Source organism: Malaclemys terrapin, chromosome 1 (assembly GCF_027887155.1).
Source record: "Malaclemys terrapin pileata isolate rMalTer1 chromosome 1, rMalTer1.hap1, whole genome shotgun sequence".
In the NCBI taxonomy this organism is placed as follows: domain Eukaryota; kingdom Metazoa; phylum Chordata; order Testudines; family Emydidae; genus Malaclemys; species Malaclemys terrapin.
Genome location: NC_071505.1, coordinates 102,291,288 through 102,306,944, shown reverse-complemented (window position 1 = coordinate 102,306,944; position 15,657 = coordinate 102,291,288). Strand labels below are relative to the sequence as shown.

General features: G+C 40.2%; 1 protein-coding gene across 2 annotated transcripts in view; it reads right to left on the bottom strand.

The window, feature by feature from the left end:
- Positions 1-15,657, bottom strand: part of KIAA1549 (KIAA1549 ortholog) — a 226,369-nt gene that overhangs the window by 90,023 nt on the left and 120,689 nt on the right. For both annotated transcript variants that reach the window (XM_054033541.1, XM_054033531.1), the window contains exons 4-6: positions 14,363-14,540; positions 12,782-12,912; positions 11,599-11,782 (exon numbers count right to left, since the gene is read on the bottom strand). In XM_054033541.1, the coding sequence (XP_053889516.1) occupies positions 11,599-11,782; positions 12,782-12,912; positions 14,363-14,540 (493 nt within the window). The remainder of the gene's footprint in view (positions 1-11,598; positions 11,783-12,781; positions 12,913-14,362; positions 14,541-15,657) is intronic.

The following is a 15,657-nucleotide window of genomic DNA, read 5'->3' as shown; positions in this document are numbered from 1 at the left end:
CAAGATAATTAACCATCTGCCAATGGCAATAAAATTTTGAACTGTTAAGAGTGTTTAATTACTTCCTTTTTTTTAAACAAGGTAACAGTTGTGCTTTGACACTCAATATGATATACTCTTTTTTTCTAATTAGTGCTTGAAAATGATTTAATGTATGCAAATTCCTGTATGCCTAAGAAATTTCATATAGAATTAACTGAACTAAAAACTTAAAAAAAAAAAAATCCTTGAGCATCTGCTCTTGATGGTACAGCGGGAGAAGTGCTCTAATCTTTCAGCCGTGCAGTCCTGGGCTGAAAGCTTGGCAAAGAGCGCATGAAAGGATCGGGAACGTGTAGGGCAGGTCTACACTTAAAACACTGCACCAGTACAGCTGAGCTTTGTCCAACTTGCCACTGCGTTTCACGCTCAGAAGGAGTTTCACATTGACAATGTTCCCATTGCTACTCAGCCTTTGTAGAGGCCGCTTGCTTTTTTGGCATGATCTAAGTAATGAATTGTAAAATGCAAAAACAGAACATAGTACACCTACGTGCAATATAATATGGGCTGGTATTTAAATGCACCTGACACCCATAAGAAGTACTGAATAAGCCAAATGTAATTTCTGTTCTTTGTACACGCCCCCTCCCTCATACCAGGGGCTCTGTGTGCAACCCTTCCTCCATACTACGATCTCCCAATCTCCCCCTCTCAGGGCTTTGGGTGCACCTCCATTCACCCTTTCCCCTCTCTAGTCAGCACTGGATTCTACTATTCTAATTAAAAATTGTATTTCCTTTAGAATCCAATAATCATTGTGATTTTAATAGTTTCCACGGGAGATTTGTTAAAGAGCCCCAGAAAAACTTTACTCAATTGCCTTTTCACTTTCCTTCAGTTTTTAATGATACTTTGTATTGATTAGCAACATCTTACTGAGCAAGACATTTCTCAGGTTAGATACCACGATTTGGGGAACATTTACATAGAAAGAACTGAAGTCATAAACCATACGTTATATAGACCATTTTTAAACTATTCCGAAAACGATTCTTCACTCTTTAACCTCTCCCTTAAGCCATCCAGTAGAGTGATCTGTCTCCAAACAAAATAAATCGCCCAATATATGGGGTTCTGGAAGTTATCAGCTGTGCTTTTTACGAAAATAGGCAGAGAAACCAATTGTCTTACTAAAACGTCCACCGTTCTGCAGAAATGTGGAGGATTAAATAATAAAAAATGGACAGAATGTGGAGAATTCAAAGAAGTGACCTGATACATCTCATTGATCCATATTAGTGCACCATTGGGCTATTTATCAGGAGTCCAGTAAGTTTACAAACCAGAACTGAACTGGAAAGGGGAAATTAAAAACAGTTCTTTAATCAAACCAGGCTTTTCTTGAACTTTTTTGTACCGGGGAGGAGGGGTTGGAATAATCGACTCACTTATATTCAAAAGCCAACCTGTTCGCTGAAACCTACTAGCCATGTCGTTTCATCTCGTACTGTATTGTATCATATTGTCCTGTACCCTTTCGTGCCTTTAAGACTGCACTCTCTTTGGAACATGGAGCCTTTCATTTGACACAGTGTACCTTTTATGGAACATACAGCACTATCAGTGTTGCCCACTTTCAAGATTTTATGGCAAGTCTCATGATATTTGTTGTTCAGAGTCCCAGCTGCTGGAATCATGTGAATGCATGAGAATCTCAGTGCTTGCATTCAAAACAAGAAGTATATTCCTGCAGAATAAAGCCTGAAAATTGAAGAGAGTGATCCCTAAAGGTTCAGAAGCCAAAGAGCAAAGAAAAAGAGCCCAGAGTTTATTATTTTAAAAAGAAACTCATGATTTTGGGGGGGGCTTGATTCCTGATTTTTGGATGCCTGGGACTGGCAACAGCACACTATGATAATGATAACACTATAATTGTCTTCATAGCAGTCCACCATGCACAAGATCCTTGTCAATCCAGATTATAAAACATACTCTCTTATTAATTATTGGTATTTCAGTAGCACCCTAGAAGCCTTGATTAAGTTGGGCTCTCTTTGTGCAAAGTACTGTGCAAATGTGTAGTAAAATCTCTGCCTGAATCAGTTTCTAATATGAGAAATTAAATGTAAACACATGGGGAAGAAAAACAAATGGACAGAAAGGAGGGAAAATGAAATAACAGACACGATACTTTAGTAGAGCTAAGATGTTAAAATTGCCTAGCACTCTTTAGTACCTTGAAAAAAAAGAGAAAAAAAGAAAAAAGCTGGCATCTCCCACCCTTAGCCAATCCCACTGCCATTATTCTTGCACAGAACCCTCCCTCCATTGTGCATACAGAACCTTTATTAAAAATAAGAAAGTTAAGATTGGCAAAACATCCCTAAGTACCTTATAACCTAACCATGTACTGCGTTAGGACTATCCCGCAAGCATTTGCATTCTGTTTAAGCTTTATGAACTGTCTCCAGTAAAAGGTTTTTATATAGAAGATGATCTAAAATAGACAAAGACTGGGCATAACAAATTTCTTTTTCCAGACACAGTTATTCATATTTAGGCTGTCAAAAGTTTAATTTAATCATGCCCAACAGTTTGAGTTATAATATAATATTAGATTTTCCTTAGTTTGAATCAATGTCAACTTGCTTGCAACTAAACTCACCTGGAATTTGCAAATCAATCCTTTACTTGCACGCTATTTTAAACACATTTATATATATAATATATATATATATATATATATACACACAGACAAGACTGATTGGGGGAAAAAAAAAACACCAGGAAAAATCTTTGGAATGCATCAAACAACCCTTCATAATGTAATACTGAAAGTGGTGGGCCAAGTAACTAAGAAGCAAATGGCACAGAAAAGTATGCTAGGCAATATGAGAAATTGAGATGTAAATGAACTTTCCAGAATTAATGAAAAGCTAAATATCCATGGATTTTGCATCAAAGATGAAGGATTCCGTATAATTTGCTGAATGCATAAGCAGATTTCTGACAAGGGTGGACCTCTTATAAGAAGGGCTATCCTGGGTCAGACCAATAGTCCATCCAGCCCAGTATCCTGTCTTCTGACAGTGGCCATTACTAGGTGTTTCAGAGGAAATGAACAGAACAGGCAATCATCAAGTGATCCATCCTCTGTCGCCCATTTCCAACATCTTCTGGCAAACACAGGCTAGGGACACTTTAAAGCAGGGTTTTGCTTCCCTTCCCATCTTAGTTAATAGCCATTGATGGACGTATCCTCCATGAAGTTATCTAGTTCTTTTTTTAACCCTGTTACAGTCTTGGCCTTCACAACATCCTCTGGCAAAGAGTTCCAGTGTGAAGAAATACTTTCTTTTGTTTCTTTTCAACCTGCTGCCTATTCATTTCATTTGGTGACCCCTAGTTCTTGTGCCATGAGAAGGAGTAAATAACACTTCCTTATTTACTTTCCCCACATCAGTTATGATTTTATAGACCTCAATCATATCCCCCCCCCTTAGCCTTCTCTTTTTCAAGCTGAAAAGTCCCAGTCTTATTAATCTCTTCTCATACAGAAGCTGCTCCATATCGTAATCATTTTTGTTGCCCTTTTCTGTACCTTTTCCAATTCCAATATATCTTTTTTTGAGATGGGGTGACCACATCTGCACGTAGTATTCAAGATGTGGACATACCAGGGATTCATATAGAGGCAATAGGATATTCTCTACAGCCAAAATGCTTCTGAAATAAATGTAGTCAAACTTTACTAATTCTGGGTCACTGAGAATGAAAATGATGCTTAAAATTGTTGATTGGCTCTAGTTTTCAAGATATGCTATTGGGTCAGTATATACGACCCATGACTTGGGAATGGCGGAGGATAAGTGAGTTATAAAGGGAAGGGATCTCAATTTAAACCAGAAATGACTAAAATACATCTTTGACTGGATCTATGAATAAATCTATGACTGGGTTTGGACAGTACTTGCTTTTTAGGCAAAACAATGAATGATGCAATCTGAAGCTGGTATTGCGTCATACATGATATGAATTGCATCATGTTATTCCTAGAAGTCATGGATGATGCAATCATAACGAAGCTTACATCACTCTGCTGAACAAATTGCCCTAGATCAGCTCTAGAAATCATACAGTGTTGTGCTCTCTTATTTGTCAGTGTTTGATTTTGCAAAGGGACACATTTCTGTTTAGCCAAAGTGAGCAGAGATGCCTCGTACTTGTGTGAACAGTGCAGATAACTTCTGCTATGTTTGTGGTGAAATGACTTTTGCATCACAAAAGCGCAGTATAACCACTATGGTTAAGAAAGCCTATCACCTTTATTTTGGCTGCAAAATTGGAGATCGGGACAAGAGGTGGGCCCCACACATATGCTGCAACACTTGTGCAACAAATCTTCGCCAGTGGTTGAACAGGAAAAGGAAATCTATGCCTTTTGCAGTACCAATGATTTGGAGAGAGCCAACAGATGATACCAGCAATTGTTACTTCTGCATGGTGCCTCCAGTTGGGAAAGGTGTGTCAAGGAAGAAAAAGTGGACTGTGCATTATCCAAACATTCCATCAGCTATACGCCCAGCACCCCACGGAGAAGGACCGCCGGTTCTTGATGCACCAGAATCATTCTCACTTGAGTCAGACGAGGAAGAGGAAGAGCATGAAACTTCTGGTCCTGAACCATCAATGTCACAGGACCCACATTTTCTCCCATCCTCCTCCTCTGAACCACACCTCATAACACAAGGTGAACTGAATGACCTTGTCAAGGATTTGGAACTACCCAAGAGTAAGGCAGAGCTGTTGGGCTCCAGACTACAGCAGTGGAATCAGGTGATGTTAGGGTTTCCATGTTTCGTGACCGTAAAAAGGATCTTGTCCCATTCTTCTTCATGGAAGGTGATCTTGTAGCCTGCAACAACATCCATGGTGTGATGACAGCCCTCAACATCGTTCACGATCCAGATGAGTGGAGACTGTTCATTGATTCATCGAAGACGAGTCTTAAAGCTGTTTTACTGCATAATGGCAATGTTTTGCCATCAATTCCAGTTGGTCATGCAGTCCATATGAAGGAAACCTATGACAACATGAAACAACTTTTGAGGTGCATAAACTATGACCAACATCAGTGGCAGTTTTGTGGTGATTTGAAGGTTGTTGCTCTCTTGCTTGGTCTGCAGACTGGATACACAAAGTACTGCTGTTTTCTCTGAGAATGGGATAGTCGTGCAAGAGATTCCCACTACATCAAGAAAGATTGGCCACTCCGACAGTCATTGGAGCCTGGGAGGAAAAGTGTTCAGCATCCACCACTTGTTGAATCAAGGAAGATTTTGTTACCACCCTTACACATCAAGCTGGGTCTGATGAAGAACTTTGTCAAGGCCATTGACAAAACACAAGCAGCTTTCAAGTACCTCCGTGGAAAATTTCCAAGGTTAAGTGAAGCTAAGATAAAGGAAGGTGTCTTCGTTGGTCCTCAGATTCGGGAACTTCTTCGAGATGATGCATTTGACCATGCACTGCGTGGCAAGGAAAAGACGGCATGGAAAGCCTTCCAGTTAGTGGCAATAAATTTTCTCGGAAACAACAAGGCAGACAACTACAGGTTGTTGGTGGGAAACCTCCTCAAGGCATACAAAAGCCTTGGTTGCAACATGTCACTAAAGATACATTTTTTGCACTCTCATCTAGATTTTTTTCCACCGAACTGTGGAGCAGTGAGCGACGAGCACAGTGAGCGATTTCACCAGGACATTGCAACAATGGAGAAACGCTGTCAGAGCAAATGGAGCCCATCAATGCTTGCAGACTATTGCTGGACAGTGACAAGAGATGCTCCATTTAATGAATACAAGAGACAAGCCAAGAAGCGCCGAGTAGACACTGAATAGGACTAAACTATGTACATAATAGTTTTTTCCTTTTGTTTCATAATAAATTTTATTTATATAGCCCTTTTGCTGATTTTTAAAGTGTTACATAAACAGGACAGGTGAAATATTATCATGTAAAGCAACCATAAACACATGAAAAGTCCTAGGTTTACAATTTATGATTAAAACTCTACTATCTACACAATATACATAGACATAAAATGTAAAAACTTAAATATCTTAGAAACAGTAGCCAATCAGTTGTTTTCATTGTCATATTTGAATTCAGCACATCAAAATACATAATAAATAGCACATTTTACCTCTGAAGCAGACGACTTCTCAAAAATTGTAGACCAGTGTTATCTATCCGTTTCTTAGTTATTCCCAACATTCTGTTAGCTTTTTTGACTGCCGCTGCATATTGACTGGATGTTTTCAGAGAACTATCCAGTGACACCAAGATCTCTTTCTTGAGTGGTAACAGCTAATTTAGACCCCATCATTTTATAAGTATAGAAGGGATTATGTTTTCCAATGTGCATTACTTTGCATTTATCAACATTGTATTTCATCTGCCATTTTGTTGCCCAGTTACCCAGTTTTGTGAGATCCCTTTGTAACTCTTCGCAGTCTGCTTTGGACTTATCTATCTTGAATAGTTTTGTATCATCTGCAAATTTTGCCACCTCGTTATTTCCCATTTTTCCAAATCATTTATGAATATGTTGAACAATACTGAGCCCAGTACAGACCCTGGGTGGACATCACTATTTACCTCTCTCCATTCTGAAAATGGACCGTTGATTTCTACCCTTTGTTTACTGTCTTTCAACCAGCAACTGATCCATGAAAGGACCTTCCCTCTTATCCCATGACAGCTTACGTTGCTTAAGAGCCTGTGGTGAGGGACCCTGTCAAAGGCTTTCTGAAAGTCGAAGTACACTATATGCACTGGATCCCCCTTGTCCACATGCTTGTTGACTCCCTCTAAGAATTCTAGTAGATTGGTGAGCCACAATTTCCTTTTACAAAAACCATGTTGAGTCTTCCCCAATATACCATGTTTATCTATGTCTCTGATAATTCTGTTCTTTGCTATAGTTTCAACCAATTTGCCTGGTATTGGAGTTAGACTTACTGGCCTGAAATTCCCAGGATTGACTCTAGAGACTTTAAAAAATTGGTGTTACATTGGTGGGGGGAGAGATAGTTCAGTGGTTTGAGCATTGGGCTGCTAAACCCAGGGTTGTGAGTTCAATCCTTGAGGGGGCCACTTAGGGATTTGGGACAAAAATCTGTCTTGGGATTGGTCCTGCTTTGAGCAGGGGGTTGGACTAGATGACCTCCTGAGGTCCCTTCCAACCCTGATATTCTATGATTAGCTATCCACCAGTCATCTGATACAGAGGCAAATTTAAGTAACACATTACACACCACAGTTAGCAATTCTGTAGTTTCACATTTGAGTTCCTTCAGAACTCTTGGGTGAATACCATCTGGTCCTGGTGACTTACCACTGTTTAATCTATCAGTTTGTTTCAAAACCTCCTCTAATGACACCGCAATCTGGGACAATTCCTCAGATTTGTCACCTAAAAAGAACAACTCAGGCTTGGGAAGCTCCCTCACATCCTCAGCCGTGAAGACCAATGCAAAGAATTAACATAGTTTCTCTGCAATGGCCTTATCGTCCTTGAGTGCTCCTTTAGCATCTCGATTATCTAGTGGCCCCACTGGTTGTTTAGCAGGCTTCCTGATTCTGAAGTACTTAAACATATTTTTGCTGTTACTTTTTGAGCCTTTGGCTAGCTATTCTTTAACTTCTTTTTTGGCCTTCCAAATTATATTTTTACACTTCACTTGCTAGAGTTTATACTCCTTTCTATTTTCCTCGCTAGGAATTAACTTCCACTTTTTAAAGGATGCCTTTTAACTGCTTCTTTTACTTTGTTGTTTAGCCACATTGGCACTTTTTTGATCCTCTTACTATGTTTTTTAATTTGGGGTATATATTTAAATTGAGCCTCTATTATGGTGTCATTAAAAAGTTTCCATGCAGCTTGCAGGGATTTCACTTTTAATTTCTGTTTAACTAACTTCCTCATTTTAGTGTAGTCTCCTTTTCTGAAATTAAATGTTACTGTGGTGGGCTGCTTTGGTCTACCCCTCCCGACAGGGATGTTAAATTTTATTGTGTTATGGTCACTATTACCAAGCAGTTCAGCTATATTCACCTCTTGGATCAGATCCTGTGCTCCACTCGGGACTAAATCTAGAATTGCCTCTTCTCTTGCGGGTTCCAGGACTAGCTGCTCCAAGAAGCAGTCATTTAAGGTGTCAGGAAACTTTATCTCTGCATCCTGTCCTGAGGTGACATGTGCCCAGTCAAGCAGATTTTTAATTGCAGTGTAGACATACGCTGAGGGAGATTGCTCAGAAATGCATGCAAGCTAGGTTTATTATTGTGCTTGCTGAGGGATTCACTGCCAGACCCATAGCTGAGAAAGAATCAGAGGGCATCAGATTTGTGCAGGGTGAAAAGCTTTGCGGTCTCTTTGCTGACACAGCAGACTTGGAACATGGGACAGTTAACGATATCACACAAAGAATAACAACAACTTTAGGAGCCATGGGGATCAAAGCTGAAAAGTTCAAATCAAAACTGGTTGCTGTTTGGACAGAACTGTTTGGACAGAACTGCAGTGAATATGAGCTGTTCAAATCCTGAACCGGCCAAGTTTAGACAAGATATTTCTCATGTTGTTGTGCACAGCATCACCTGCATCCTTGATCCTGTTATATTCTGGACTCAAAGCTGATTATATCTATTTTAAAAAGTCTGAATTTATTTTTAAAGACATCTTCAAATTTGACTACTCCAGTCCCCAAAAGACACTGGCAAATCCAAACCCGTACTGAGGCCTTTGAGGCAAATGTTGTGCTATTTAGCAATAGACATCAAATACAGTGAATTGCTAGTTATTTTTATATCACTGCCTTCAGTGATCTGACCTATCAATTGGCTGTCCCCCACTTGGAACACACTCCACAAATGGAGTCAAGGGCTGATGCAGCTCAAGTTAGAGCTACTCTTAAAGAGTTCAAGACAGGCAAATTTGTGATCACATTGAATTTTATGATTTACTTAACACCATGACTAAGTCTCTCTTCCTGTGCAAGAGGGGAAAAATCTCTTGGTGTCTGAGCCTTTGCACAGGCTACAGAATCCAATGCTGGAATTCTCAGCAATGGAAGGTATCTTGGCCCTTGGGTCACAAATCTTTAGGGATGGCAAATGTGCAGGGGTAAATTCTTCTGTGTCTGAGACAAAGCTGCAGAAAAATCTGATCTGTATGCTTGAATCTGCCATTCTATGTAGGGATACCAGATTCAACAGGCTAAAGCAATGATCATGCACATGGTTTTGTCGTTCTGACTCTACACAGTGACCTGGTGAAAAAAAGAGAACCATCTACTGGACCACTTTCCACAGGTACTCAGTGAGGAGGAAATGGAGAATGCCCTATATCAGTGTTTCTCAACCATTTTGCTTTGGACTTAAAATAAATAAATAAATAAATAAATGGTGCCTCCCCCCAACCTTAAGCACAGGGCTCAGAGCTTCAGCAGCCCTGCCTGGGGCTCGGGGCTTCATCCTATGTGGGGCTGAAACATGTAAATTAGCTTTGTGGGGCCCCAGGCAATTGCCCTGCTTCCTACCCCCTAATACTGGCCCTGCTTGAGACCCACCCTAAAATCCTCCCACAAACCCCAGGTCAAGAAACATTGCCTTGCCACATCCGCATTATTATTTTTTATTTGAATTACAGTAGCACCTAGCGGCCCCAATCAGGGAGCAGTCTCATTGTGCTAGGCATTGTACATACACACATGAACTATACAGCAAAAAAGACTCGCAGCAGAGAGTCTCAGAGCCCAGGGCAACTGACTGGGGTTCTGAAACTCTCTGTTGCCGGGTATGTTTCCTGGGTAGAGGTACCCGATCAGACAGTCCCTGCCCCACAGAGCTGACAAGGCTGTCTTTAAAATTACACGCACATACCATACAATCCAAAACAAAGGATAGCACAATTGGATGTTTTATAAGGTTTTTAACCACCAGGCACCATGCCTTTCAGGATGTATTGCTCTAGGTAGAAATTCTGTTCTCATTTCATTGTCTTGTAGCACTGACGCAACAGGACATGGGTTTCCAGTGACGAAATTAATCAAAACAAACCAGCCCACTAACATATTGTAAAGGATTTGATGCAAATATAAATGAACGGCCCAAGGACAGAAGCTTACCAGCCCCTATTCTCTACAAGCTTGATGCAGGGCCAGAAACAAAACATATTCATGGACTGTAGCGGGGTGGTCACCTGCTCCTGCCTGGGAAGGATTAAAGCCAGCCCTACAGAGGGCTGGGGCTGTGGAAGGAAAGACCTGGGCTGATTGGGGGAAGCAGCTGCAGCGGGGCCACGCCCCAATCAGAGCCCAGCTGGCCCTCTAAAGGCTTGAGCCAGGAGCAAGGAGACACTCACTCTCTGCATTCAGAGAGAGAAGGGCCTGACTGCAGGGAGCTTGAGACAGGGTACTTGAGTGGAGCAGGGCTGGGGAAAGGCAGAGGAGCTCCAGCCTGGAAAGCCCCAGGCTGTGGCCTAGCATTGGGCCAACAGGTACTGGGGGTTGCAGAGGGCAGCCCAGAGGTAGGCAAAGGCAGCAGATCCAAACCCAACCTTGCCTATGATGAGTGGCTGGTACTGCAGTCTGCCCCAGGGAGTGGGGCTAGATGGTGACTGGCAGTAGCCTTACACTGAGGCAAGGTTGGGTTAGTGGGTGAGGGGATCCCCTAGTGGGGGAGACCCAGAGCGTGTGGGTACTGCCAGGGAGCAGCACCCAGAGCAAGGAGCACCAGGGTTCTGGGAGGGACACGGGACCAGTGACAAGGTGGATCACTGGCCTGTAGAGGGTGCTCCAGGCTGGAAATCGAGCTAATTCCCTGAGAGACCAGCAGGAGGCACCGCAGGGGTGAGTCTGCTCCTCTACATGGACACAGTGACAATGAGCATGTAACAGCAGACTGGACTGATAGAGAACTAATCTAGGATTATTCTGTGTGATCAGATACAGTTTTCAAGCTAGAAAGACATAGTCCATATTATGTAGCTCAATTTGAAATAAATTATGACATACTCTCTGACCTTCTTGACAATCACAGACTTGTTGGGGTACTAGCATTTTAAAATTTGGGTTAAAAGGCATACAAAACTAAGAACTATAGGATTAAGTGAGAGTAAGACATACTAAAACCAAGCAAATGAGTGAAGAGAAATGCTTTCAGACAATTAATGTAGCAACAATAATTCATTTTCATTTATTTGAGAGATTGAGACCACAAGCCCAGAATATGAGAGAATCTCATTGTATTGTCTCACAAACAAAACAGAAGTTTTAGCTGCCTGTGGACAAGTGTTCTGATTTTGTCTCCTCCTCCCCTTGCAAATTACAGATTGAACCAATACTAGAGTTAGTGATTAAGCTCAGCTACTGTTGCACAGGGACAGTTTATGTGACCAAAGGCACTGTTGTACAGATTTGCATAGAAAGACCAAATTAGAAGCTAAGGAAATTAACTAATGTTAACACTTATATGGAACATTACTATGAAACTGTAGAGAACACCACACAAAACCAATCTTCTGCAGCCTTAGTGACATGAAGTACTCACGTTCGGCAATTTGCTGCACAGGAAAGCCCAAGTAGAAACTGAACTCCACCACAGACAGGTTCCTCAGCAGCTCACTGATTTCAGATCCATTCAAGAATCCATATGTATCCTGAATGGCAAAGACAATGTTCACAGGCCCTTGCCGAAATGCCACACGAGGCTTGCTCAGAGTTATATTCAGTATCTGAAAAGACAAAGCTAGAACAGGTCAGGAACAGCAAAAACACCAGCACTTCTGTTCCCTCCCTCTCCTGCCTTTTTTTTTTTTTTTTTTAAATAATAATATAAAATGGGATGCTTTACAGGATTGTTGCATAACATCCATTTCAGACTGATTCAGCCACACTGTCTCAACAAGGACATAGAGTTACCTTACACTATTTCCCTTCCAAGGTCTTTAAATTGTGTTACAATCCATGCTGATGTGAAAGGTGCCATCCAGAAAACGACTGAAGAAAATGCCCAGAATAAAGTCAAACACAGCAAAACAAAAGCTTTCCACAAAAAAAAGCCTGTGTGGATACCTTACCTATGTGGAACAGATAAGAAGAGACTCTCAATGTAAGGTAAATGAACATTGTGGAAAGAGAGCTGTCCTGTCAAAATCCACTATGCCCTGCACTACCAGAGCCAAAGACGTGTGGAAACAAAGTGCAATCAGACCTCAAAATGTGCTTCCATAGGTCTTTTCCCCCGGAACTTCACCTAGTAGCTATATTATATAATATTTTGTATATATTCTTCACTTTAAAGACATATTGTACTTAAACACAAATAAGTTATTTTATTTTTATGGTGATTAGATACTATTTACTTTGTTTATGAGTTTATACAGCACAATTTTTATTGATTTTAGTTTTAGAACAAAGCTAGAATACATAAACTTTCAGGAAAAAAAGGCAGCATGTCTTATTAATTAGATTTAGAGTTTATAGCCAGTGAGTTTTAAGCCCCTTTATTAGGTACAATATCCAATAAAGACTCCTCACTTTCCAGATCTAAAGTTCAGATAATAGCACATGGCACAGGTGTAAACACCGATGAACCATGGAACCCAAAAATCTTAAAATCTATTAGTTATTCTCAATATAAACCCACCGTTAGATTACCCATTCAAAATGTGTGATGCAGAGTACAGTGAACTTCTTTTTTCTCAGAGCATGCTAGCTGACAGGATTCTTACCTGCACTGTGAAGTTGTAGATATCCTGGTGATGTTTTCTCACCTCCAGGAATGCCATTGTCAGCCCTTTTTCAATGCGCTGGCTGAAGTTACAGAAGCCAGTATCAACGTTTCGAGGCACAAACTGAAGCACTGGAGGTAAAGGGTATGTGTTATTCCTACTGAGTGCAGTATTTGCACTGAAGGGAGAAAGTGGGGAAGCAGGGAACCCTCCCCCTCCATAAATGAATCAGTTTTCCATTAAATCCCAACTGCACTCATGGCAGCTGAAAGTCCAAATAGTGCAGCTCAAGAAATTAATTACTGCAGAAACCGTTCTGTATCGATGTAGAAGGTTTTCTTGTCAATAAAATCTGATGTGACAATAAGGCTCACTTTCTGTCAAGAGATTCTGCAGCCAAAAAAAACAATCCACTTCCTATTACAGGCTACTGAAAGATCCCCAGCTGTACACAAACTGTCTCTCATACTGAGTCAGTCATCTAAAGCTCTGGAATCCCTGAATTATCCAAGACTTTTTTATGAAAAATCTTTAAAAAGAAGACCAGCAGCAATCTTCTTTGTAGGCTGATGGTGAAGTCTAGTATAAGTTTGGTTGAAAGACTCCAACTTTGGTCTACCAGGCATCCATTGATACCAGTCTGGCACCTTTCAACAGCACTTAATAAGCATGCATACATTATATATAATGTGTGCATGCATGTGTGTACACATGCACACACTAATTAAGCACTGGTGAAAGGTGCAACAGCACTTGAAAGCGAAATGCTTAAATATATAATAAGAACTTCACTCTCTAGTGTTGTCATTCTGGCACCTTTCACCAGTGCTTAATTAGCATGCACAATGCTAGTGAAAGGTGTCAGATTGACAGTACCAGTCTCCCATATCATGAATGTAAATCCACGTGAATATAAAAAGGTCTTTTTAAAATGAGTTTTTAAAATTAAATTATAAGCAAAATAATTAAACATTCTAAACAAAATAAACTTTAAATTCAAAAATAATTTTCAGACATATATGAATAAATAATTAAATATGCCTTAATATTAAAAGCAAAATACTGGAGAACAAAAGACGTTTCTCTTTTATGTACCTGCCAAGACCCTTATTCAGGGTTCTGTATTTCCCCTGCAATGGTTTGCAAATGGTAAGTGGTCAGTGAGGATGAAGAAAGATCTGGAGTTTTGCACCGTGATAAAACTGTTAACTCTTAAAGCACAGTAAAAAAAATGCAAACTCCCTACACTGACTTTGTTAGAGACATCATCAGCTATAACACAAAGTAGGGAGTAGAACAGAACATTGTGTTCACCTCTTGCCAAGTAAAAGTTTTTCAACTAATTAAATAAACAACAGTCATAGCAATATTTTGAATGTATATAGCATTTTCCATCCAAAGATCTCAAAGCACTTTGTTAATATGCATGAATTAAGCCTCACAAGAGTAAAGCCTAAATCTTTTGATTCCCCATCTTGTATATTAATCACAAGACCATCCTTCTTCCAGATCAAAGTCTGTTTCAATACTAAGTTATTTCTCCCCCTCTCTACAGTGTGAAGCACAGTAACAAAAACTCACCTGTGTGAACTTGGAACCTGGAATCTGGCATGGTGAAAGAAGGCTGTAGTGACAGGATGACAGGGGCCTGACCACGGAGAAGGCTGCTGTTCATAAGCACATTTATGACAGCTATTGCCGTGTAAACAAAAGGACCTGATGTCACCAAGAAAGAGAATTTTGGGGAAATTTTATAAACCTATGGAAAAGAAATTAAATAAAATGATCAGCATCAATATTGGCAACAATACTTCACACCTCAAGATCATTAGATGGACTGTGAAATAGAAGCAGTTAACCAACATGGATAAATTAAGTAACACATCCCTAACAGGTAGGAAAATATTATCTTAATTTTACAGCTGAGGAAAGAGAAGTACACGAAGTCAGAGAGCTGGGAATAGAACCTTTATCTGGAGACTCCCACTTCAGTGGAGTAATCACAAGAGAATCTTCCCTTTGCTAAGCTGGCCCAATTAGAAGTTGTACAGTACAATGGTTCTCAACCAGGGTTATGTGTACCCCTAGGGGTACGCAGAGATTTTCCAGGGAGTACATCAACTCATCTAGATATTTGCCTAGTTTTACAACAGGCTACGTACTAATGAAGTCATTACAAACTAAAATTTCATACAGACAATGACTTGTTCATACTGCTCTATTGAAATGTAAGTACAAATTTATATTCCAATCGATTTATTTTATAATTATATGGTAAAAATGAGAAAGCAAGCAATCTGTCATGAATAGTGTGCTGTGACACTTTTGTATTTTTAGGTTTGATTTTGTAAGTAAGTTTAGTTTTTAAGTGAGGTGAAACTTGGGGGTACGCAAGATAAATCAGACTTGTGAAAGGGATACAGTAATCTGGAAAGGTTGAGAGCCACTGGTTCAGTACATTCATCTTTGCTTTTGCAAAAAAGTATGATGGGAATTTAAATGGCCGCAAAGTAGTCAGGACTTCAGTTTTATGTATCATCTCTGGCAGCACAATATCTCGCCCTCTACACGATGTTGGGGGACACTATAGATTCCAAACCAACAACGGGCTACTTACTGGATCACCAGCATGGCTTCTTGTATACTGGACACACATATGATAGTGTATACATCCCATTGACTCTGTGTGTTTGTGTGTTATGCAGGAAGCAATATACACACAATATAGTTTATAAATATAATACAATTTTGTGTGTACATATACATACACTTTTTTTTCCCAGAAGACACTCCTCCCCCTTATTTCAGCACAGCTACCACCAATAGGAGCTTCCCACAATTCATATATCTCCTGCTATTCCTTTCAGAAGATAATT